General features: G+C 37.5%; 1 protein-coding gene across 6 annotated transcripts in view; it reads right to left on the bottom strand.

Moving 5' to 3' along the window:
- The window catches only part of ESYT2 (extended synaptotagmin 2), a 90,472-nt gene that overhangs the window by 3,961 nt on the left and 62,095 nt on the right, over positions 1-24,416 (bottom strand). For 2 of the 6 annotated variants that reach the window (XM_075419751.1, XM_075419757.1), the window contains exons 8-22: positions 22,754-22,874; positions 21,973-22,149; positions 21,474-21,556; positions 20,112-20,160; positions 19,330-19,419; positions 18,682-18,777; positions 15,699-15,800; positions 11,369-11,431; positions 9,313-9,387; positions 7,343-7,429; positions 6,366-6,515; positions 4,968-5,356; positions 2,592-2,690; positions 1,822-1,953; positions 327-432 (exon numbers count right to left, since the gene is read on the bottom strand). In XM_075419751.1, coding sequence (XP_075275866.1) covers positions 327-432; positions 1,822-1,953; positions 2,592-2,690; positions 4,968-5,356; positions 6,366-6,515; positions 7,343-7,429; positions 9,313-9,387; positions 11,369-11,431; positions 15,699-15,800; positions 18,682-18,777; positions 19,330-19,419; positions 20,112-20,160; positions 21,474-21,556; positions 21,973-22,149; positions 22,754-22,874 — 1,819 coding nt within the window. The remainder of the gene's footprint in view (positions 1-326; positions 433-1,821; positions 1,954-2,591; positions 2,691-4,967; positions 5,357-6,365; positions 6,516-7,342; positions 7,430-9,312; positions 9,388-11,368; positions 11,432-15,698; positions 15,801-18,681; positions 18,778-19,329; positions 19,420-20,111; positions 20,161-21,473; positions 21,557-21,972; positions 22,150-22,753; positions 22,875-24,416) is intronic. The other 4 variants (XM_075419755.1, XM_075419752.1, XM_075419753.1 and 1 more) reach the window with 4 other exon arrangements.

Below are 24,416 nucleotides of genomic sequence, written 5' to 3'. Positions count from 1 at the left end.
GTACTCATGCTTTTTTTTCTGGTTTTGTCAGAACATCTTCTGAGATATCACCTGTTTTCTTATGGACATTTTCTTTCTCTGACTGTATGATTAATAAGTCTGACATGCAGGTTTCTTCTGTTACTGCGAGCCTCAGAATTTACCGTTCTCTAGAAGAGATCACTGCCTCATCTTTTGATGTCTGTCTCTGCAGTTTGTTCCTTCCCTTGCTGAAGCTTGACATCTAAGCCATCTATAATTTTTAAAAGCTTTATACCCAAATCAGGTGCTTCAGTCAACACTAACAAGCTGTATTAACAAGCTGAATTTGCTTGTTGTCAACTTACTTTGCCAAGCAGCCCTTTATCTTTGGACAAGAAACCACCACTGTTCTTCACTGCTACATCTAGCGTTCTTCTCTGTACTTCAGGCAGGGAAACACTGAAATCAAATCTGACACGCAAAGTGATGCTTTAGAGAGAATTTTGCACCTGGAATGCAAGCTCAGTTCCTACAGCTAAACAACAATCCAAATCATAACCAAACCACCCCACTCCCTAAGCAAAAAATGAGGTCTGAGATAAATGAGGAAAACAATCCCCATGTTTTGCCTAATATTTCTTCTTCAGTACTATCATCAATATCAACATCAAATGTTTGAGACTTCTGTTACCTTTGGTCTCTAGAAGCCAAAACAAAACAAGCAAAACCCAAACCAGACAAAACAAGGAAAAGGTCAACCGCCTACTGCACAAAGAAGGGAAGAAGTAATCCTGCTACCCTGACAGCTCAGCATCACTACTCTCCAACAGCGAAAGACTGATCAGTCTTACTGATCCTCAGTCCTCTAGAACCAGAGCTCCTTTTCTTTCCTGGCACACCCAGGAAACCTATCAACTTCTAAGGAAGAATGCATTTTGTTTACTAGATCTGAAACTTATAGAAAGTGAGGGCAAGATTATACCACAAGCTACAACTATTTGTCACTACAGTTCTTAAGCAGCTTAGTTGCTTTGCAACACATTTTACTTGGGAAGGCACCGTGAAATAAACCTGTTACCTGGAACAAACAGGAGAGCACTGCAGTACCAGTTAAACCTACCAGAGCCTCTACCTAATGATTTACAGATTTCCCTTGGACAGAATGAAGTGTTATTTTCCCAAAATTACATTTCTGCCTGTAGAGAAAAGTCTTCTTTCTTGATAAGTGATGGGTGGGGGAAAAAGGGGTACACATGTGAGAGAAACTACCATCACAAAGCTGAGTGCAAAGATAAGTGAAATATAATGTTGCATAACTTGCACAATTTCCAACCTGCAGGCCAGGATATAACCTACGAGGAAATCTCCTGGCTCCCTGGACCTTGAGAAGTGCCACCAAGTAGACTGACTGAGCAATTGATCATGCATAGACACTGGCTGGATAGTCCTACCGAGGGGGCAGCAGCTCTCAGCCAGGCCATCGGCCAGTCAGACTCAACATGCCTCTTGGTAGGAAGGGACACCAACAGCACTGCCCAGCTAAAAGGCACTCATCTTCTGGCCACCTGCCAGCAAAGCGCACACTGCTTCGTAGCTACCAGCACGCAGGGGATGTAACTGACATCGGATAAGGCAGAAAATAAGAGAGAAAGGGTTGGTAACGCCATAAGAAGGGCTAGAGTGGTAAGAGGGAACAGAAGGATGGGAAGAGCTATTATAGCAGAAGGGAAAGGTATGACCAAGTCTGGTGATGACAACTAGGAGTTTCAACAGCTCGTCCATTCAGGTGAGCTGTGAAACCTTGATTTGACATCTTTGTAACCACAAGATAAAAAACTACTACACATAGTTAGAACATACATTTGATCAAACACTGGGTTTAGTGTCTTCTTTGATACATGTGTTTTTCTTCTTCCTGATCGTCTCTTATCAGGCAATAAATACATTCGCACATATGGATCAGATCCTTCTTCTGAAAACGCTATTAGATTTCTGAGAGAATTGAAAAACAAAGAACAACACTTAGAAAATAAATGAGACATTGCTGAATTTAAGTGTCTACACTACTATCACTTGATTTAGTATGTGAATCAGTTGTGGGATATCCTGCATGAAGTATGATGTGCAGGACACAGCACACAGCTAACAGCAGTGGTGAAGAAAAACTAAAACAATGCCAATCAGTGAATTGTACAAGATCAGATAAACGTTGAGCACACAGCAGAGGTGCGAATACAACATTTCTTAAATTCCAATTCAAAGTTTAGATATGTCTTCCCAATAATCATGCATTTTTGTCATTCCATGGAAAATTCAGTCTCTTAGAGATAGCTTTCAGACACTGCTGGCAAAAATCTACACGCCGTCTTCATTAACAATCTGACAGAGGCATAATAGACAAATACAAAATCACAGCAAATTCTTCAACAAAGTTTTTACTGATTCTGGGTATAGCCCTGTATGTTTTTGTATTTGCACATAACTACAACCAGTTTAAATAATAAAGATCATCCAGACAACCAGCTGAAGAGGAGAAGTCAAGATATGACAAAGTTTACAAAGAAATATGCGCAGAATTAAAGTTTACAAAGAAACATGCACAGAAATGAAATTTGCTATTTTATGCTCACCTGCAGGAATGCACTACCACAATCAGTTTGTTCCTTTGTGAACTATGACGAATTGTTAGCTGGATCTGTCCTAAGGGAGACTGCCCCAGAGTTGTTCCACTGCAAAAAAAAAGTAGAACGCTATCCTTAGTTTTTAAAACCGATATTTAAAGTAACACCTAACTGAAATACACACTGAGTAGTTTTTCCAGAAATTCTGTATTATGCATTTTTTTCACTAGAGCAATGTGAAAGAAGAGAGCACACGTTAGCATGTGAGCACATCTTCATCAGTTTCTTGTACTTCAGTTCCTCGTCCAACAGCTCTACTCTCCAAACTAAGCTCAGTATTCCTGTCAGTTTAGAGGTCCGCTGCTCTTCATTACTTCGAAAACCACGCCCAGAAAAGAACTTGCTTACCCTAGAACAAACATTAAAGCAGTATCCAGGAAACTGGAAGAACAATGGTGCAAACCGCAATGAAAAGCTCAGTGATGGGCCACGCTTACCTATGGCTAGGAACCAATCAGAAGACCAGCTCATTCTTTTCTAAATTCTCTAACGTAGAAATACTAATATTCTTGGCTTAAAATAGTGATATTGAAACCCACTTACTGTCTCAAAAGCTCAAATCACAATATAAACACAGCCATTTTACTTTTCTGTAGCTCATGCCACATTGAAAACAAATCAGAATCAATTTACACTTACAAATACAGGTCATGCTTAAATAAAAAGAAAGCACCATGATTAAGCAGTCCTGTTTTCTAAAGAATGGCCAGCATTTGCAGAGTTCCCTCATCTCTAGAAAATGCTGATTTTAGTTTGTGTAAACTATGAGTATTTTCCGTTTCGCACAGGACAGTACATGGCATGCTTGGTATTTCTCAACCAGCTGAGGGATATCTTAGCCTCCAGGGAGAGGCGTGCCTCTTGTGTGAATAGCTACTGCAAAGTGATTGCAGAATGTTCCATGAAAATTCCCAAGTCATTCACTTTAAAAACTAGACCAAAGCATTTCAGTTCAGTATTTTCTTAGTTAAAATAGGAAAAAATAAAAAAAAAAAAAAAAAAAAAAGAGAGCACCTAAAAACATGGAGCTTGCAATAAAGGACCTTCTTAGCCATAGGTTTACCACTCATCAAATAAGTATAAAATTTGTGTATTAAATAAGGAGTAGTATTTGAACATTTATCATAATTAACAAAGTCTAACCCAGTTTTGGGCCAGAAGCGAGACGGACAAACTAAAGACAAGACAGTATATGACCATAAAGATAAATGGGTGACTGGAGCACCTAAGCAGATGGTGAAGGAAACGGGTCTGTACAAACTGAAAAGAAGTCCAACAGCACATTCAATTCAGTCTTTCACTACTTAAAACAGACTTTATAGAGGAGACTACGTCAGACTTCTTGTGGCTGTGCGCAGTAAAAGAACAAGAAGCCCCAGTCAAGTTGGAGCAAGATAAATTCCAATTGAAAACAAGGAAAAAACGTCTTCACAGTGGAGTGGTTAAGCACCGGAATTGCTGAGAAAGTTAATAGCATCTCCGTCGTCGGAGATATTCACAACTTGTTTGGACAAGGCCCAAGCAACCTGATCTAACTTTGAAGTGGCGTTTGCTTTGAGCAGAGGGCTTACCATGAGGTTCCTTCCAACCTGCATTACTCTACCGATTCTTTGAACTCTGATAGAGAAAAAGAGGAATTGGTTCAATCCCTTACAAATAAAAAATTAAAATCTTTTTCCTTTGCTTCACAGAGAAGCTACATGAACAGGGAATTAACGGTTTCCATTCTCCTATTCAGAGCAGAATGGCTGCTCAGCTGTCTTTACTGGTAAGTACAGCTGCCTGTTGAGGCATGTAAAAAAAAAAAATCAGAGAATTTAAGAAAGCATTGCTGCAGCAATCCTCATTAATTGAATAGTAACTAACTATTCATTTAACATTCTTTATAGTCAACTATCCCTCTGAGTAATTCAGAGAGACCAGCTATATTCAGCTTAATTGGCCTAATATTAATGCTAATCGGATTCAGTGGTGAAACAGGCAACTACTGCCATGAAAGTGATTAATGTTGTATCGAAAAATATCCTTCCCTCTTGCCAATCCACTCTTATTAGCACTACACAGTGTAGCTCTGAGAACAAGGTGGACTTCATCTAGCAGATCATCGTAATGGTAAGGTAACTTCTAATTGCAGAATCTGTCTAACTGAGGTACCGGGAGGAAGCAGAAAACCACAGTGACTGATTTTCAAATACCAGGCTCAAACTGCAACAGGAAAAAAATCTTACTGAAATGCAAACTAAACACTCTTTCTCTGGGTGCACTGATGACATTTTTTCTAAATCAACTTAGATGTATCACAAAATCAATAAATTAACACCGTACTTTTCAAGCTGTCGTAGTCTGTGCCGCAGCTCCTGCGTGGCGATAGGCAGAGATATGTCTGAGGCTATGCTAGGAGTGGGTTCTTTGACCGAGAGGTGGCTGGGAGAATAAGAGAAGTTAGAGGCTTGAAGGCTGGAGGAACTTCGGCTGAGATCTGTTGGCCACTGAGGGCTGGCATTGGGAGGCTGACTTTTTTCTGCTGTATCAGCCTTTTTATCGCTATCAGTCACTGGGGAAGGTGGAACAGGTTTGTTTGAATCAGGTGGTGTTGAGACAGGAACCTGAGGCTTGAAAGATGATTTTCTTGCATCTTTGGAAAGAGACGGCCTTTTTACTTGGGCTGAGTGTTGATGATCTGGAGATCTTGCTTGCTTCTCAAGACAAAGGACCTAGGTACAGTAAAAATACAGTATAAAAAACACGAACAAATTTGTTTCTGCAAGAGTACCGACTGGTGACAAGTTGTTAAGTTTGGACACTAATGCAGGACCAAAAATATTCATGCTTATACTCCTTCACTCTGCAATAGGAAACCTTTTGCACAGCAAAACATCTTTTTGGCAACTGCAGTAACTATGAAACAATGTGAAATTTTCCATTCATTTAGAATTATTCTCCTCAATACTCCCTTCCCATACCGTACACACTTCTGGTGCAAGTGCTATTCACTTTGCAGCTCTAGCCACATAGAATGCTATTCTATATTTTTTTCTTCTCGTCTTTTAAAATTTAATCCTATATCACAAGTTCTCCTCACTCATAGTCCTTACTTCCTCTTTTATAGGTTATTTTCATTTATTAATGACAAGTAAGCAAGAAAGTGCTTTAGAAAAGAACAAATAACAGAAGTTCACAAAAGTTTGACAGTGTTTGCAAAGAGATACACTACCTTGTTAAACCAAATAGTTTAGCTGGGGAAAAAAACAAACCAACTTTTAAGTATGCAAGTTTCACTTTCAAAACTCCAGTGTGCTTGAAAGTTCTAGAATTATGAAGGTACTTCCTTCCCCTACAAATGTTATTCTTTCTAAACCATCATGACCTCAGTTCCATTTCTATGAGATAAAGGTGATTTCACTGATCTGTAGCCTAGTGAGTCACTAGAGACTTGAAGGAATTCAGATTCCAAACATGATTTCCGAACCTAAACCCACAGGGAACCTCATTCTTCATTAATGCAGCTGATTACTGTTTGTTTGGAGAATTTTCTGGTTTTGAAATAGAATGTATTTAAATTAGAGGTTATCTTTGTGTAGTTATTAGCACTGCCACAACTAAGGACACCTGCCATTGTGACACCCAAGGAAACGTACTATCCTCATAACGCTAGAAGACCAGAAGTCACAATAGTCTTAAACATGCTTTCAGGTATTTACAATGGGAAAAGTTTTAGCATACCCTGAGTGCAATCTTCATGTTTATAGTGCTGTTTGGACCAGAGTTGCTCAGATGGAACCGCTGATGCATAGTTAAATCTTCACTCTCCAGCAACTGGCTTAGAGGCAGCTTGAAGTTCCCCAGAGAACACTGGTGCTGTTCATCCCTCACCTGAAGGAACACAGAAGCAAAGTTATTGTGCATCATCTGCTTTGTAAGAATTCACACAAAGAAAAGGAAATGACAGCTTCATTTAAAAAAAAAAAATCCAAATAATAACAAATGTAGTCTGTTCTTAAACCAAATTTCTCTAATCATAAGATTACTTTACGTTGAAGAAGGAAGTAGCAAATACACTCAATGTCTAGTTTCTTCATCCCCATCTTCTACAGCAAAAGTAAGACAGAACACTAACCATCATGTCTACATCTACCTGACCATTGATCAAATAACTACATGATTTCCAAACAGTCTGTGTGAAAACGAATTCCCACAACTGTTAAAGGAACAGTAACTAGAACAGTCCTCATTCACCCTTCAGTCTCTTTGAACGATGCAAATGACATGTCAGCAGTGTAAAGGGATACAGCATGTGGATAAAGCAAAGACTTCCTTGGGATGAGCAAGGAAACAGATCAGCCACACATAATAGCAACTTCTGCTAGCACTTCAGACTTAAGTTTCAAAACACGTATCAACATCTACTTTTTCTCCCCCCCCCCCTTTTTTTTTTCCTTTTAAGACAATCGTCAAATGTGCTCATCTAGTGAGAGACTGGTTACAGTCTTTCTTCCTTTTAGTAGTAAACGCAAATAAGCATTTCATAGCCTGGTCTTAAAAACCACTTAAAGTACAATTTTAATGGTGTTCACAATATATTCACAATATATGTCTTCACAATATATTCAGTCTCATTTCATGACAGCCTGTAATGTTTGAATGTTACTACTGAAATGTCTTAAAAAAGAAAGGTATCTAAAAAGAGTGAGACAACATACCTCTACTTCAAGATCTTGTCTTTTGGGATTGTGTACAAAGAAAGTAAAGTTTTCCTCCCACACTGGTTCATTGGTCTTGTACCGAATCTAAAGTTAGAGAACAGGAAACATACAAATTATAAAACATTTTTGTCTAATAAAGCTGGTGTCAAGAGTCAACTACATTTTTCATTTTGGCTTTGCAAAATTAATGTCTGAAACTTGACATATTTAAACAAAGGCCAAGTGGGATCTAACCAAGGCATACATAATATCACATACAAAATTATACAGAGGACATGTTTTGCATTGAAGTTGCTGCATGTAAGGTAAAATGCCTGCTAAAGAACCTTTACTTCACACCAGTCTATGAACAAGTACAAGGTCTTCAGACTGGCACATACTCTCTCTTCTCATACTTTCCCTGTAAGGGCTGAACTAACTCAATGAAACTCCTAGAAACGAGCATTTTTCCTTCTAACCTCCAAGTAGCCAAGTGGAAGATTTCACTGCCAAATCTCACTACTTTCAGCAACCCATTAACTGGGGGCGAGAGGGGAGATAGGAGAGGAAAGGGAGGGGGCAAAGAGAGAAAAAAGCGCTCATAAAAAAAGCCATATCCAGGAACAAAGGACTTGAATTTCTATCTCCATTCTCTAATAAGTATCAATATTAAGACTGTATATAAGATCTGGTTTAGGCTTTGTGACAATTCTTGACAAGATATAAAGTCGTCAAATTAGATGTCCTCCCCTTTTGGCTCACTGACACTCTCACTTTAAAAACAAACAAACAAACAATACACACCCATATTGCATATATCTACCTATCTAGGTATCACTTCTCTGTGGCCATTTTATTTTAAAGAGATCTTTGAGTGCACAGATGTAAGTTATGGACAAGACAACAGGTATCTTGAATGCCCTGTGTCAAAATCAGAGGGATCACCATCACAATCGACCTCATGACAGGTATCTGTTACAGACTATTCGATTAGGAAAAAAGGCTGACACCTTCTTCAGATCACTCAAAGCTGTCTCAGGTCTGCAGAACCAGGTTCTCACCAAGAGCTTCAACTACTCTAATGTTTTCTAAGGAAGCAGCACAGCAGTGCACAAGCAATTTAAAAGTTCGTGCTACGAAAACACATACTGCTGTGTTACGGTTGTTCTCAACCACTGGATGTGTTGACTCGGAGTGGTGTTCTTCTGAATCTATTACATACAACGAGGAATACCGGTTTGCAGATGTGACTAGCAACAGCAGCCTTGCCTACAGTGACTGTAAGATCACAGAGCTTAAGATCCTAAGGGGCATAAGGAAAATGAATAGCAGAACAGAAGCCTTGGACTTCAGAAAAGCAGATTTCAACTTGCTCTAAAACTGTTGGAAGGAATTCCAGGTGTGTCTGCCTTGGAGGGCAAAGTTGCTCAGAAGCGCTAGAGGACAGCCTTCTCAAAAAACAAAAGTGGCCCACACCTCAAAACAGAAAAAGCAACAGACGTTAACAACAAAGTAGCCTGGCTAAACTACAAGCTCCTTGGAGCTACACAGCGTGTTGGCTAATCTAAGGTCCTACTTTAAACAGAAGGTTCAAGCAGATGATCTTCAGTGGGCTCTTCTGACCTGGGCATTTCTCTGTGCTTCTCTGTGATTCTGAGAACTTTCAAATCTTGATCAGCATTTTGAAGCCTGCTGTTTGCCCACACTGTTATTTATACAATCACTACTGTAGGAATCCCAGCTGCAGATTAGAACCTACTGTGGAAGTACATCTACAAATAGCTAAAGATCTGGTCTCTAGACAGAGAGAGAGTTAATCTCACAGACAGTTTAAACTGAGTAAGCACCCGTTCAATCCTTGGCTTCTTGTTGGCAGTTTCGGTTCTGGGGTAATGTTTAGTGCAGTGGATACAGTCAATGGCTTGATAGCCAATGCCAAGCACACAGAGCCACCAAATGTTTGTAGACAGAGGCAAGTAGGAACTTACCTTACTTTCCTGTGCCTTGTGTCCAACTGACAGCAAAACAAGTGGGTTGGGATTACTGTTTATTTTCTTTCCTGACTGGTAAAGAAAAAGCAAAAGCTTTGCCTTCAGAATAAAGCAAAATCTCTCTCCTCTGAAACTTAAATGTTTGCATCTTACAAATACAAATCATATGCTTTCTTCTATCTGCTTATCTATTATTTACAGTATTTTGCTCAACAGGCTTGAATGGCAGACTGGCTACTAACTTGTGAACACACTAACACGAAGGCACCCAACTACCCTAAATACGCTGAAGCAAAACCCTACAAATAAGCAGGAGTTCTAGACTCCTTTCTGATTTCTTTGAATTAAATCAGTCAGGTGCAATTCTTATCCTTCAATGAGCATTACAACCCCCAAAGCTAATAAAGCATAGTTAACACTGCAAAATGAATATTGCATGCAGATGGGAGATATGGAGAAAGAACAAACTCATGAAGCTTACTTTATTTACATTGCAGTAGTATTATTAAATTTGATGTAATATCAGAACATTGATTCTCTCGTTTTCAGTTTGGAGAAAAAGAAGAAGCACCATAATGTACCCGATATGTATTTCTACAGTTTACCAAACACTTCTTATTAAAGAATCGGCCATCTGCCATATCTGAGCCTTGCCCACCAGGTGTATAGCATTACATCAAACTATGAAAATAAACATCACTTTAGAAACAAATTATATACACAAAGGAATATTCCCACCTACATGTTTCTTTCATAAATTTTAAATTAACCTTACAAAAATTTAAGTCAGAAAGAAAAGTTAGACATGAAAGTTAATTATCTCAAGCAGGCGTTAATGCGTATAAAAGGCCTAGAAAATACAGTATACATGGCTAATAATACACTTTGAATTCTACCATGTACAGATCAGGTATGTAAACAGAAAGTTAGTTAAAATCTACTTAATGCATGTAAGGTCACAATTACAACTGATTAAAATATTCTATATTTTAAAAACATGCGTATTTTAGATATTTTTGGATCTGAACTTACATTTTGGAAATCATACTTCCATTAATGTTACTTGACTTTAATGTGACACACTGCTTATAACCATACTTTCCTTTAGAAAAAAAAAGCTGTTGAGAAAGCACTCCTTTCTTGGATGAATGCCGCGTTTCTTTTTTCATGGTTTCTACTAAAAAATATTTAGCTCCCAGAGACAACAGAATACAAAGGTTTAAGGAACAGAAAGAAAGTCAGATTACACTCCAGCTGACAGTGTTTAAAAATGGTAGGCGAAATCTCTTTCATTTTCTCTTTGTCCATAAAAAGGTGCCTGAAACGCCCTTTTCCTCATAAAATGATGAAACTACAGAAGTTGACAAAAAGACCCTGTTACTTACGCTGATATGTAAATATATGTAATTTTAATTCATGCTAAATAGGCAGCAATCTGTACCCACACCTATAATGCACCTCAAACACCTGCCACTGACAGATTTGCTGTTGGCAGTCTACTAGAGACTGCCACTTGTCCAAGCTCCTCCAGCTGAGCACTTGGGTTATGCCTTCCACAGCATCAACTCTACGCCTTCCATAGCAAAAAGGTGGGCTAAATTTATTTAGCATTCATATAAAAGATGCAAAGCCTTCTAAAAACTTCTAGCAGAAAAAAGATTATTTCAAAACATGTCAGAGATTGATTTTATTGGTTAGTCATTCAGAGTTGACCAACGAAGTATCACTCGTTATGAAAAAGATGTTTTAGCTTTCATGTCAGCTTTGTTCTTTAGTTACTACTTCAAATTAGTTCTCAGGACTGTTTTTTTTCTCAGTCTTCTAAAGAAGTTTATACTCCACTCAGCTGATCTAAAATTCTAATTACCATAGATCACAGTATTTCACCAATGTCTTGACTGCTTCTTGAAACGAAATTTAAGTAAAACAGAATTGCACTAAATATCTATCTGGCAATAGAAATTCCACCCACTGGTGGAAGAGAAGCGTTGCAGGCATTTCTGCATTTCCAATTACTTGGGTGACCTTAAATGGACAACTGTATTAGTTTTACCTTTAGGGCTTTCTGAACAGCAGCCTTCTTCAAGCCATCAGGGTTAAATTCTAATGGATTATGCTTTTAAAGTCAGGAGAGAATGAACATAGGAAGGGTTAATAAATCATGCAATGAAGCAATTTCACTAGGTTAATTAATTATGACACGACAACATAGGACAAAGCGGGGGAAAAAACTCAACCTAAAAAAATCCCCAAAAGTCTTACAAACAAAACAATGAAGGAACCAAAAAACAACAGTCTGACAAAACTTCCCCCCGTCCCGTCATTTCTGAATGTTTGTATTCTGCTTTAAAATTAATATACTCAATTTCAGTCCACTTATATTTCCCTTACCAGGTTTTTTTACCGTAACAAAGAAACTTCACAAAACAGATTTATTGAATGCTTGATATCCTATGGACTGCCTTCGGAATGAAGCTTTTTAAAATTTGGTTAAGCATATTTTCACAACATAGAAGCTTCTCTGATGATAAGTCAAGTAATTATGTGAAGGAGTCCTTTTATGGGAGAAACTACTACGCTAAAACTATTGATAGGACTTAAGAGTATTATAAAAATCTAAGTCATTTGAGCCTCTTCGGCAGATGAATGACACAAACCCTGCACAGTAACTGGAATGAAGGTCTACTACTTTACTCAGTTGAATGAAGACATGCCAATACACTAACAATAGGAATTCGAAATGATTAGCAGGACAAAACCTGTACTACTTTCATTAATCAAATTTTTAAATTTTATTTTAAGCATAATATTGCTCTTGAAGTGACACATATAAAGTACAAAAATGTTACAGAAAATTTGCATTCAACTCGTAAGAAGCCATTTCAGGAAATATGATTTTGAAATAAAACAGATTTCAAGTGAGTATACTTATGGCTGGCTTTTTCTTTAAGCACAAATTTTTGTTTCAAGGGAGAATTCTGCTTTAAAAGCTGTAGTGTGTGGCAACAAAAAAAAAATTGCATAGTGGCCTTTTTAAACATCCTGGTTTATGAACAGGATCCAATATTATTAATACTCTGCCAAAAGAAATGCCTTCCTGAAATTCAAATCCAAAAGTGACTAAAATTTGAAGAAAGATTTAACCTTTGTGCAGAAATACTTTTTTACGATTTCTTTTGGAATGTCATATCCTAAAGTTGGCCTATATATATGATGAGATTCCTGGCATTCAGCTTTAAAATTTCTACTTCAGAATGAACATACATTATGATAAAACTGGAGAAAACCAGAAATAAAGTTTGGCTGGTTTTGTGGCATTTTTTAAATCATTATTTTTTCATAAAATTAAGGAATCTTCCACAGCTATTTATCTGATACGTTAGGGACTTGCTATTGTAAAGACCTTCAAAGACGGAGACTGCACAATAACCCTAGACATATCAATCCTAATGCTTAACTATCCTTTTAATTAGAGAAACTTTTAATGCCCAACAGGTGTGTTCCTTGCTGGAATTTAAGCAGTGTTCCTTGCTTTCTGACAAACATGAAAAAGTCACTTTGTCTGCAGCAGCCTTGTACCATTTCCATCCCCATCTTTACATCCTAAGGCTAAACTAATCCCAGTTGCTCTTCCTCTGCTAGTCACATTTACTGGCTTTCTCATATCCTCACTGCTGTCCTCCAGATCTTGAACTGCTGCATCCAAAATCAGGGCCTTAGTAATGGCTAAGTAGAACAGAAGGATTAGTCCATACATCTTACAGGCTACACTTCTTTTTCTATATACAGTATGGTGTTTGTCCTTCATAACGGCATGATACAGCACAACTACAGATCTGTTTCTGTAGAGGTATCTATCAGACAACTACTTCCATCCTGTATTTGTATGGGTGCAACCACTGTCATCTACAGAGAGGCACCTTATTTTTCAAGATCATACCAAGCTCATTTTGAATCCTCAACTGCCCCTCAACTTACTGGCCATCTTTCCTTGACACTTGCACCTGCACATTCAGTACACATCTTTTTTCCCCCCTGTATTATTTCAAACAATTTTAAAAATCAAAAACAAACCTATGTGATCAATTATAAAGGCAGGCAACCAATGATTCCTGGATATTGAACATGTCTCAATTCCTCTGGAATCATAGCAAGGATAGGCCAAGAGGGACATCAGCTGGGGAAAATATGTTTAAGCCAGACTTCAGGTTTCAAGGGAAGGAGCTGCAAGTCCATGAGGATGGTGGCTGAAAGGCTGGGTGGGAGGAGACTAGGAGAAGAAAAGGGAGTATTCAATATCAAAAGCCAAGAAAAGGTCTTGCCTTGGGTGACAAAATTGTCTTGCTATGGTTCTGAGTGTCTCCACATTTATAGGAAAAGGGGACGGGTATCCAAGAACTATACTGATTATTGACATAGTGGAATAAATCAGATTTCAGGCTAGCATTCTGTAACAGCAGTGACATTTGCAGTAAATCCTAATAACAAACCCACAAATCACACTGCAACTAACAAGCTGTTTTCTTATTAAGCCAGATCCTAATTCAGTATGCTCTGGAGTACAACTCGTTACTTCTGTTGACTCACTAAGTCTTGCTTGGGGTTAAAATGGGGCTTTAGAAGTCTCTAAACCTGTGAGTACATCCTCAGTTGATAACCAGCAGACAGTCACTGATCTGTAAGAGCCAATTTAAAATATGGATAATTTATATGCTATATAGACACCAAAGAAAAATTGTTAGAACTAATAATAACATATCATAAAACTAGTGTTACTCACTTTCGGAAATTATATGAACAACACTATTCATACTCCTTTACTTCAGATAAATCAGCTTTAGATGGGTAAATGTCTGAATTAGGTGCTACGAATCTAGGTTCCCAACAGTCAATAAAGCTGTCTAGAAAGGATCAGAGAGCACTCAGGGCACTGGATTTTCCTCTCCCTCTAGACAGTTAGCCCCCTTTTTAGCATTCCCGCCCGCCTCAAGTAACTCATATTACATGTCAATTGGGTACCTGAATTTGCAGGTATGAATGTTTGCATAATACCTCATGTTTAAAGATGCTCTGAAAACAAGATGCAGTTTTATGACTGCTGAAGCTATTATTATCTCTGTGCTACTACAGTCCTCTCCTCTCTCCTGGCCTCCAGCCATAAATATCGGTCTCTTGCTTGCTGCAAGACTAGCACCCATGCAACCGCAGAACAAGGCAGTTAACACTGCTGCTGAAGGAAATCCAGACCTGGCTATGTTAAAATGCTTGCCGTTCCACTCTGACTCAGAAACTACTTCGAGGATTTGGAAAGTTTTGTCCAATGTCTAAATATTAGATAACTGAATCATAGCTTATGAACTGCATATCTTATGCATTAAATTTTAAGGACACTTGGTAATGGATGTAACTTTTTTGATACTTTAAAATGAACTTCTACTCAGAAACTAACTGAAAGGACCATAGAAAAGGGTTTTGTTGGGATCTGGGGCAACGCAGGGGGAACGGAGTTTTTTAAAATCAAGGTTTATGATATGAGCCAAAAGTAGCCAGCCAGCATCACATTTATCTGCACAATCTACAAGGGCATACCCACCTCTCTGTGGCAAAAGAGTTATTATTCTGAACAGATTCTCATTCTTTCTGAGGATACAAAGGTTGTGTTTACAGATTTAAGTGTAAGATATTCGGAGGCTCATTAGTCTTGTATCATGTAACTTTGTATCTTTGAATTTTGTAACATTAAATTCAACTGAAAAATATTAATTAGTGGTTCTCCCTAGCCTGGATTTTCCTGACTACAGACTAATTTGAAAAAAAAAGAAAAGGAGCTTGGGAATTTGCAAAACAAAGAGCATCATGGAGTGAAACAGAATTTACAAGGGAATTTATAGTTTGGGGACCACAAAGAACCACACTTATTTTTAAAGCAATACTTGAACCAGTGTGGAGAGGTTGCAAGTTCTTACAAACATTGAGTGCATCACCTTTTAAAGAAACTACAGGGATGTTGGTTGTAATATTTACTAGTTTCATTTCTTTGCAATAAAAGCCAACAATTCACCAGCACACAGAGTGCTAGTACAGTAGGCATTTTATTTCTCAATGAATCAGCAATTTAAGTTAAATGTAAGAGCTTTTACAACAAACTTATCTTGGGTTTTTATCACAAAAACTTAAGTACTTACCCAATGATATGCTGATCAATGAAATTTAAGTAGCCTTTAAAATGCAATAAAAATAGCACAAAAACAATGCACGCTTGTTGAAACCATGCAGCAAAACAAATTGCATGCTCTCATTCCACTAGAGTGAGTGGCTTTAGTAGCACTAATCCACACTCTGGCAGGTAAAAGGTACAATACAAATAATACCAGAGAACTCACAAATAGTGCTCTATAGAGTGAGGTAGTGTTTTCACAAAAGACTAGTCCCGATGCTCTCCTCTCTTTTAAGTATCCACACCCAAAGTTTCCCTCGTAGATACTCTTAGGAAGATGGAAATGGAAGGAGAAAGCAGAGTGATGGGATTGTGGCAGAATGAATGCATAAGCAGCTTTACTACACAAAAAAGTTAAGGAAAACAGTCAAAGGATTCCAGAGAAAACAGCAGATAACAAAAAGTAAATATTTGTCATTACAAATAATTTCATCTGTTAAATACTTTCTGTAGCACAGCAAGGTGAAAAGGTTTTTTTCACTTTTATTTTTTATTAATCATTTAAATATATTAACCCACTTTCCAAGTTTACTCTTGGGAGTTCAGATTTATATGGCAGATCCAACTAAGTAAATCTAGAGACCAGACTTCTACAGTGTTTCTATTTCACTTGAAGCATATTTCAGATAAATTGTCCCAGTGTCTCAGAAACCCACAACTATGACACATCTCTGCAAAAGAAATGCCTGTGCTGGGGATTATCCACTACTACTCAAACAAAACAAGGCTAATGACAAGATCCAAAATGTACCAGTGATAAGCATTAACTTAAGAAATCTATTTTTAAGGTAATAAAAAGCACTTCATCATCTAGAAAAATATTTCAGCTGTAACATTAAAGTTGCGGACAAAAGTCTTCAAAACTATTAGTACGGGTCAGTGTAATTTTAACACTTCATCTTCTTCGAACTTTTTGTTCCCCATAAATAGAAGCAATCCAAAAAAGCGATTAATTTTGCTACTACACTACATGACTCCTATCAGTGAATATGAACACAGCATGAGAAGCCAGCAGATTTGCATGTTTAATCTTGTAAATGTTCCATATTAGAATGAAATGGACATTAAAAAAGCTGTATTCACTATAATGAACTGCAGTTTGTCTAGCAGCTCCATGACATTACCTAAGCATTGTCTTTATAGAATCTACAGGAATCTTTTCAGTTTTCCCGCATGAAGAAGTTTTCCACACCTAACTGTGAAACCTTTTTGTATCAGATTTTGGACAAGTTGAATTTAACACTGTATTGTGTTATTTTATAGCTGTAAACTTGTAAATGGAATTTTCAAGTGTTCAATGTTACTTTCTATCATATTCTTGACAACGCATTTCTGGAAAGAAAATTACTTCAAGTTGAATACCGAGTCATTTGTTGCAACTGCTTTGCTGGACTGGTAGAGGGTTAAACAAGTCCCACATTATGACCATCCTTATTCTCAACCCACCCAGGCCATCTTGTACTGTAGAGAGAACATCAGACACAGCAGTAAGAAATTTGGGATCCTGTTCCCAAATTTCCTAACTGGTCAGCTTTGTGCAAGGAACTTCCCCTTTCTGTACCCTAAGGTTTAGAGATCTACTGATCAGAAGTACTGATTAAGACACTGAAATTAAAATACTGTCCCAAAAGTAGGTAGAACTCAAGACTTGCAGCCTAACCTTTCTGAAGCAGGGAGACAATGTTACAGAATGTTTGTTTAAAACAGGAAGGGAAAAAACTAAACATACGACAAAGCCTCTGAGTATTTGCTGGAGAAGCTAATCTAATATAGAGAAGCAGAGCTGTAGGAAAAAAAATTGGAAATTGTGGATGAGGGAACATTAAACTATTCATTTTAAACAAGAAGCTTTAGTGTATTTTAACAAATACATTAAACTTGTAACAGTTTGCGTAAAATCCAGTAGTTGAATAAGAAAATACAGAAATGGGTTCAGTTTAATCTTGTGCACAAAACAGATAGCAGATGTACAAATTTTTCTGTGTGTTGCAGTATTCTGAAACTGATAGAGTACAGCATCATTCTATTCGATGCTATTTCTGCTTACCCTGTTCTACAGTAATTCTACTCTTTTTCTGCTAAGTTAGAGTTCCCCCTGTATTCAATAGAGTGATGTTAAAAAGATAATGCAGGACTCTATTCTAAATGAGCTACATCTTTCTAGCTTTTAAAATAACCTATAAATACTACTTCCAAACACTGCCCTATACACCCTGGAACAGACATCAGATCACTAGTCAGTGATGTAAATTGTTTAAACTACTAACCCTTCATTTGTTACCACTCTGTCTGATGCAACATTTTAACTTGAGTGGACACATTTGGAAAATACATACCAAAAAACCCTAAGGCTTGCCTTCATTCTCTGATTAGTCTTTTAGTCATCACTTCCAGAATTTCTCATCTAATAGCAATGCTGCAAACCAGCAAAACTCAGTGTTATGCTTCACATATCTATTTATGGTAGGGTTTACTTTATTACTGCTATCACTTACAACCAGGAACAGTACTTTACTAACCTGAAATAAACTACTAAACAGTCTGTGCTTGTCATAAACAAGCTATTTCACAGTCCCACAGTGTAATCCATATAAAGATGGAACCATTATTTTTTTTGTTTTTACGTTTTGCACAAGCAAATAAACAATATTCCAAAGGACAATCTGACAGAAATCTCATACAAGTATTCTGCCACTATAACATCAACTGCACAGAATAAATTTCATGATGAGGACTTCAATACTTTCAAATCCACCACAGATATCCTAAAGCAAAGCAAGCAAGTTTACCTGAACTCAAGGAAGTGGGCCTTTTCTCAGCTAGTTCCTTAAAATTCCCCATGCTGATCCCATACTATTTATGGAAAACACTGTATAATAAAAACATGCAGCCTTTCAAGTCCAGGAAAGGAGCATTCTTTAAAGAAAAATCACACTGATTAAAGAGTAATGTTTTATTAGATATATATCTATAATACTATACTACTAGAAACATGGACCTTACATTACACGTTTTGAAACAAGAGAAAGTATAGAAAACATGGCATAATGTGTGTTAGTAAAGCAGTGTGCCAGACTACCAAGCAAGACATGCTGGAAGTACGCAAGAGATACCCCTGATAAAAGGGTATCCATCAGAACAGAACTTACAGGCAGGTTTCTTGCTGAGTCCAAATAGAGAATAAGCAATGCAGAAGAAAGCCCATCGTTGGCTTGGTCTTTATCAGCTTTAATGCTTGTTAGCACCTAAACCGAAAACATACAATAAGCCTTTCTGCAAGCCAAACAATATCATTATTTCTGTCCCATTCCTGAAAAATATTTTAAAAACATCTCCCAAAATGCTAACATTCACAAATGCACACTATGAAGCAGAGGTAGTAAGTTTTCAAGACTTGTATAGATATTTCAAACCCATTTTAATGGAAATTTCCACCCCAGTTTCCAATTATTTTTTTTTAGACTGGACAGATTATAATATCATACCCAGCTTTATCTCCCAGGCTAATGAAGTGTTAGCTGACGTTCTCAAACCATAACATTAACAGAAAAGAAGAGGACGACAAAAGCATTTCAAAATCCCTTGCCACAAGAATACATTGACAGTTATGACTGGTTTGAGAATTCTAAAGACAAACAGCTTGGAATAAAGTTACAAGTTTATCCAAATTCACAACAGCTAGAGAATTAAATTACTTACATACTGAACAACAACAAAAAAAAACAACAACCCACCCACAACAAAAAACACTCCACAACAATTAAGATTGGGATAAAAGTAATGTGTTCCTTGAATACCTTGTCTAGATTTTCAGCAGTTGGCATCAATGTGAGCCATTCCAGTTTTAAATGCAATTTTCCTTTGGACACTTCATCCAAAGTAAACCACTAAAAGTTAAGCAAAGTAATGTGAAATAATCTGACACCAAACAAATACTTGATTGCAATTCGCTCTTCAGGACCATTTAGGAAATGCTAAGCTCTACTAGAAATCTCATAAAGATGAAGTCTGCATAACCTGAAAAGATCTGATTCATTGTTCAAAATGTCATATTTCACACTAAAAATTACCAGACAGAATAACAAAAAAAAAAAAGCCACGCAAACCTCTGTGTTATACAGTAAAAGCATTTTTAAAATATCAAGAAAATTCTTTAAGTTCTGTACAGATGTTCTGGAAATACAAACTCTGCATAACATTACTGTAAAATCTCTCTTACATATAGGACGGAAATCAGTCTGCTAAGTCTAACAATAGTTAAACCAGGGAATCAACTATTCTCCTGCAAGAAAAAGCTCTCACCAAATATGTAAGTTACTGGTTTTTGCATTTACATACGTAACACCCCAAGACAGAAGAAGAATGGAATTATTCTTCTGATTTCACCAATTCATGTATCCCTTAAGTCACTGTACTGGTCATCAGGGAATCTATTTTTACAGCATTAATATTATTCTTATAGCATTAAGTTTATTCATGCACATACAGGAACTATCCCCAGGGAAAAAAAAAATAATAGAAGAACAACTACAAGAACAACATACAGATGTTTTTAAACCAAAACTTACTGAACACTTACCTCATCCAGAAGACGCTCCTTTTCAACTTCAATTAAATCTATCATCAAACTAGAAAAAAGAAAAGAAAAAACCACCCATCAGCATTTCAGCCACGAAGTAAAAAAATCCAGTACAGAACTGAAACCCCACCCTGTGCCTGCTGAGTATCCAGGTTTCCACTGAGATCAAAAGAGCAGAATACTATTGCTAAGCCCCTAAGAGAGAAAGAAGTAGGGAATGAAATGGCTGAACGAAGATGAATGCAGGATAACAGAAAATATGTCTATACTAGAGCCCATTTTGCAGCTACTAGGGCAACTGGCACAGCATGGCTCACATACATATGACCAAACTCTCAAAACAGCGACCACATCCAAACTACCCACTGCAAATAGCCCCTGGACATATGCTATGACCGCATTCATGCTATGGCATCACCTGGCAGAGTGCTACTTCACAAAAACTGAAAATGTACCAGGGAATCTGCTAAAAATTAAACAGGGCAGACAACTGCATGCCAGTGCATGAACATTTGTCGTGGCTTTTTATTTCCTTAGTACTGACGTACACATTATGCCACTTTCCCCCCCACCACTTCAGTGTAAGATTAGGGAAGTGCAAAGAAAAGAAGCCTTTGTACTACCTACTTCTTTATTTTAATGAGAAGAGAAGTAGGTACTGTTGCTCCTGTTAAGAGAGAAGGAGCTGGAAAGATAAGGGAGTTCTACTCTGTATGGAAAGCAACAATGGGAAGCTCCAAAACTCTGCAAGAAATAAAGGTGACAAATTACTGGAGAAAGAAGCTGACTAAAACCCTGAAATGTTTATGGGTAAACACTAAAGCTAGGCCTATGGAATCTAAGAGTGAGTAATGTTTGTGAAAGCATTAGAGCAAAATTTTTTTCTTCAATCAAATATTTAAGATCAGCTCTTAGAGAAAAATAAACTGTGAGCTAGACATTTAAAAACTATGAAGATGAAGAAGATATACAGCTATAAAGCTGTATTAACTTTGCCTGAAGAAATAATTAAAAGTTAGTGCTAGCTTACAAACTATTAAAGCAGGCAGAGTACAATTTCTAAAAAAATTCCAACCTTTTTTTTTTCTGGGTACCTACAATACTTACCTTATTTAAAAAAAAAAATATAAACATGTAGATGTGCATATACACACACAAGCACATTTTTATATACATATATTTACATATCTGAAGTAATTAGGGAACTACTTACTATGACCATTTTGAAAAGATAATGAATTTAAAATATACTTACATAGCACACCTACAACTGTGATAAAATGCAAAGAGGAAAAAAAAGGATTACATCAAAATATTCAATCTCTTTTCAACACCTACAAGCATATTCTCCACAACACTTACCTTCCCAAGAAGTCATCTTTATCTGGATCTTCATCAAAGAGCTCAATCTCTAGCTCCTGTCCTGGATGTTCATATACTAAGGCCTGGAAGTACAGTAAGATGGCATTGTCAATGGTAAAACTAACTACCTTTGTTAAATGGCAAAGTAACAGTGAAACACTGAACTGCAGTGCCTTTGTGTATTAAAACATATCAATAAACACAGGCTTTAAAAAAGATGCAATTTGATTAGTAGAGCAAGTATAAGAGCCTTTCAGATGCAATTTGCTAATACCGGCTTTAAGGGACTAGACTGCTTTTCATAATTACTGATACTTAGTCTAGACAAAAGAAGTATATACATCAATGGAGAAGTTATGTTTTGTTACATAACTTTGGGCTCTTAGAAGGAGACATCAACAGGTCCCCCACGCAAGTCCCCAGAGTATCTTATTTAACATAAGAAACTTTAGAGGACAACTTTACAGGATGCACAACACAGTATTTTTATTGATGATACCTCATAAACTTCATTCCATTTCGGGTTGAGATTTTCTTTGATGACCTTGCTTTGGAAAATCTGGTTGCCCACACGGATGATTCCATAAGGATCTGACTTTCCTTTGACAATCCCTTTCAGGTAAGTATCTTTTGCCTCCAGGTCCTGAGCTTCAATAAAGTGTATCCTTAGAACACCCTGAAAAAGAAGATGATGTTTATGTAGTAATCTGAAAGCCTCCATGCCATCACAATTTATGCAATACATGTTTTATAATTTCCATTGCGATTTCCTTAACATGAAACTTGGTTTGGACACACTCTGAATGGAGGGATATCAGTGATGATTCCCACACACACAAGACCCAGAACCCAAGAGATTCCTGAAAAGAAAAACTAACATAAACAATCAGAAACAAGCCAGTTACATCAAGAAATGCCATGCTACTGGAAGTGAGTAGCAATAAGTAGTAACAACTTTCAAGTGAAGAGCACTAACAATAATTTGCAGTGATAATATGTGTGCTACTTAATTTTTAGTCTATACAGTTGAACTATATTCTAACAAGTATTATGTTTAAGATTCTACCAAAACAAAAAAATCCTTCTTGCCATGATTACGAAACATTACCTCCACAGAAATGATTTATAAATTAAATCATTTTAAGCCACTGGATTCATGATAACCTATACTACTGCAATAACTATATTTAGAAATTCACACAGATGTGCATATCCTTAACAGTTACTACTACAGAAAAAGCTAAATTCCAAATCATTAGTACTCACAGATACATGCTTACCTTTGGTATAGGAAACCGCAACTGAGCAATCTGCACTTCACTGACAAGGGGAACTGTAATTCTGTTTGGAAGGACCAGGTAGTTGGATATTATATCCAATATTATTGTATCTGATAAGCCACTGTTGGAGAACAGAATCCTTAGTTACTTCATGAGAATTAAACACACATTATGTCACACTCATATACTCTCTTTGCTGCTTAACAACCTAAATGGAGAAAACATTTGCCGGGGGGGGGGGGGGGGGGGCGGGATAGAAGACACATCTGGTTTTTAAACATTTATTTTTAAATAAAGGATTCTTGCCAAAATGGCCACCAGGTGGAAGCAGCTGACACTGAACAGCAGAAACTAGAGCGATGAAGATAAAGTCTCATTTCCCTGCCACCACCGAGTTCCCCCAACCCCCACCTTTTAAAGCCACCCAGGCTAAAAGGCTGTCGCGTAAGTTTCCTTGCCTGCATTGCGTGTAACCAAGCAGATGTCAACTGTTAATCTACTTTCGTGTTTCAATACTGATTTAGCTGGGCCTGAAAGTTCGGCTAACCATTCCGGTATTGTTCTAAAACAAGTGGTCCTCTTGAGCTGGGAGGACTGTCACTGAAAACAGAAACACGACCAAAACATGCTCCTGGCCAAGCGAAGCAGAGCCTAGGGAGGCAAAACAGGTTTTGTTCCGGCAAAAAGGGAGTGGCAGTGCATCACACTGGTAAACAACCATCATAAAACCCAAACCCCTACACCCCACAAGCACAGAAAAGAAAAAGATTTCCTAAGCTACGAGTTCACCCAGCTTGGATCTGAACGGACAACAATCAGTATGTTTTCAGACAAACACCACTGGTCACCTGCATCGCCTATGCTGGCAAAAAGGCAGAATCGGAGTGGTACAATTCACCGCGGAAGGTAAGTATCCAGGAAGAGTATGTACAAAGGTTCAGAGAGAAGGTTATAAAAATACTTGAGATACTCTGAACTGCAGGTGCACTCTTGCTAAAGCTGGTGGAGCTGCTTCAGGGATAAACGACTTCTCCTCCTAAATACACTTCAAGATCCTCTTTTTACAGCCTTTATGAAATTAAAATGCAGATACGTTTGATTACTATGAACATTTTTCAGATGAAGCACTTAGGCAGTTTTACTGAAACTGAATCTGCAGTTGGGAGTAGCTCTGACTCAGCAGCTAGCATACAAACACAAAAGCTGCAGTGAAAAGTAATACAACGTTTTCACTCGGGAAGAAAATCTTGTGATGAGCAATAAACATATTATGGTAGAGAAGGGTAACAAAAGTAACTCATTGAATACAATCTGGCCCACTTCAAATTCACACTGATCTTTCATGCCAGAGATTTGCAACGTGTACAGCCTGTATCCCCTTGGCTGCTCACTTCCACTGCAAATCCAGATGAACTATGATACATGATAAAACACGGCTGACTTTTTAATGGCATCCAGTACAAGAGGAATAGAAGAAACTTGAGACTGCATCAAGATCAATGGACAGGTCTGTGCAGCCTTCAGTTTAATCTCTGCAAGAAGCAACAGTGGACAATATTAAGATATTGCCCAGAGGAAGTCTCCTCTCAGCTTCTGTGAGTTAATTCACATCTGTCCTAACAAGGAGTCTTTATTCCCCTTCCTATCTTGCAGAGATTATCCA

The sequence above is a fragment of the Opisthocomus hoazin genome, chromosome 4, assembly GCF_030867145.1.
Source record: "Opisthocomus hoazin isolate bOpiHoa1 chromosome 4, bOpiHoa1.hap1, whole genome shotgun sequence".
NCBI classification, from domain to species: domain Eukaryota; kingdom Metazoa; phylum Chordata; class Aves; order Opisthocomiformes; family Opisthocomidae; genus Opisthocomus; species Opisthocomus hoazin.
This window is presented reverse-complemented; position numbering and strand designations above follow the sequence as displayed.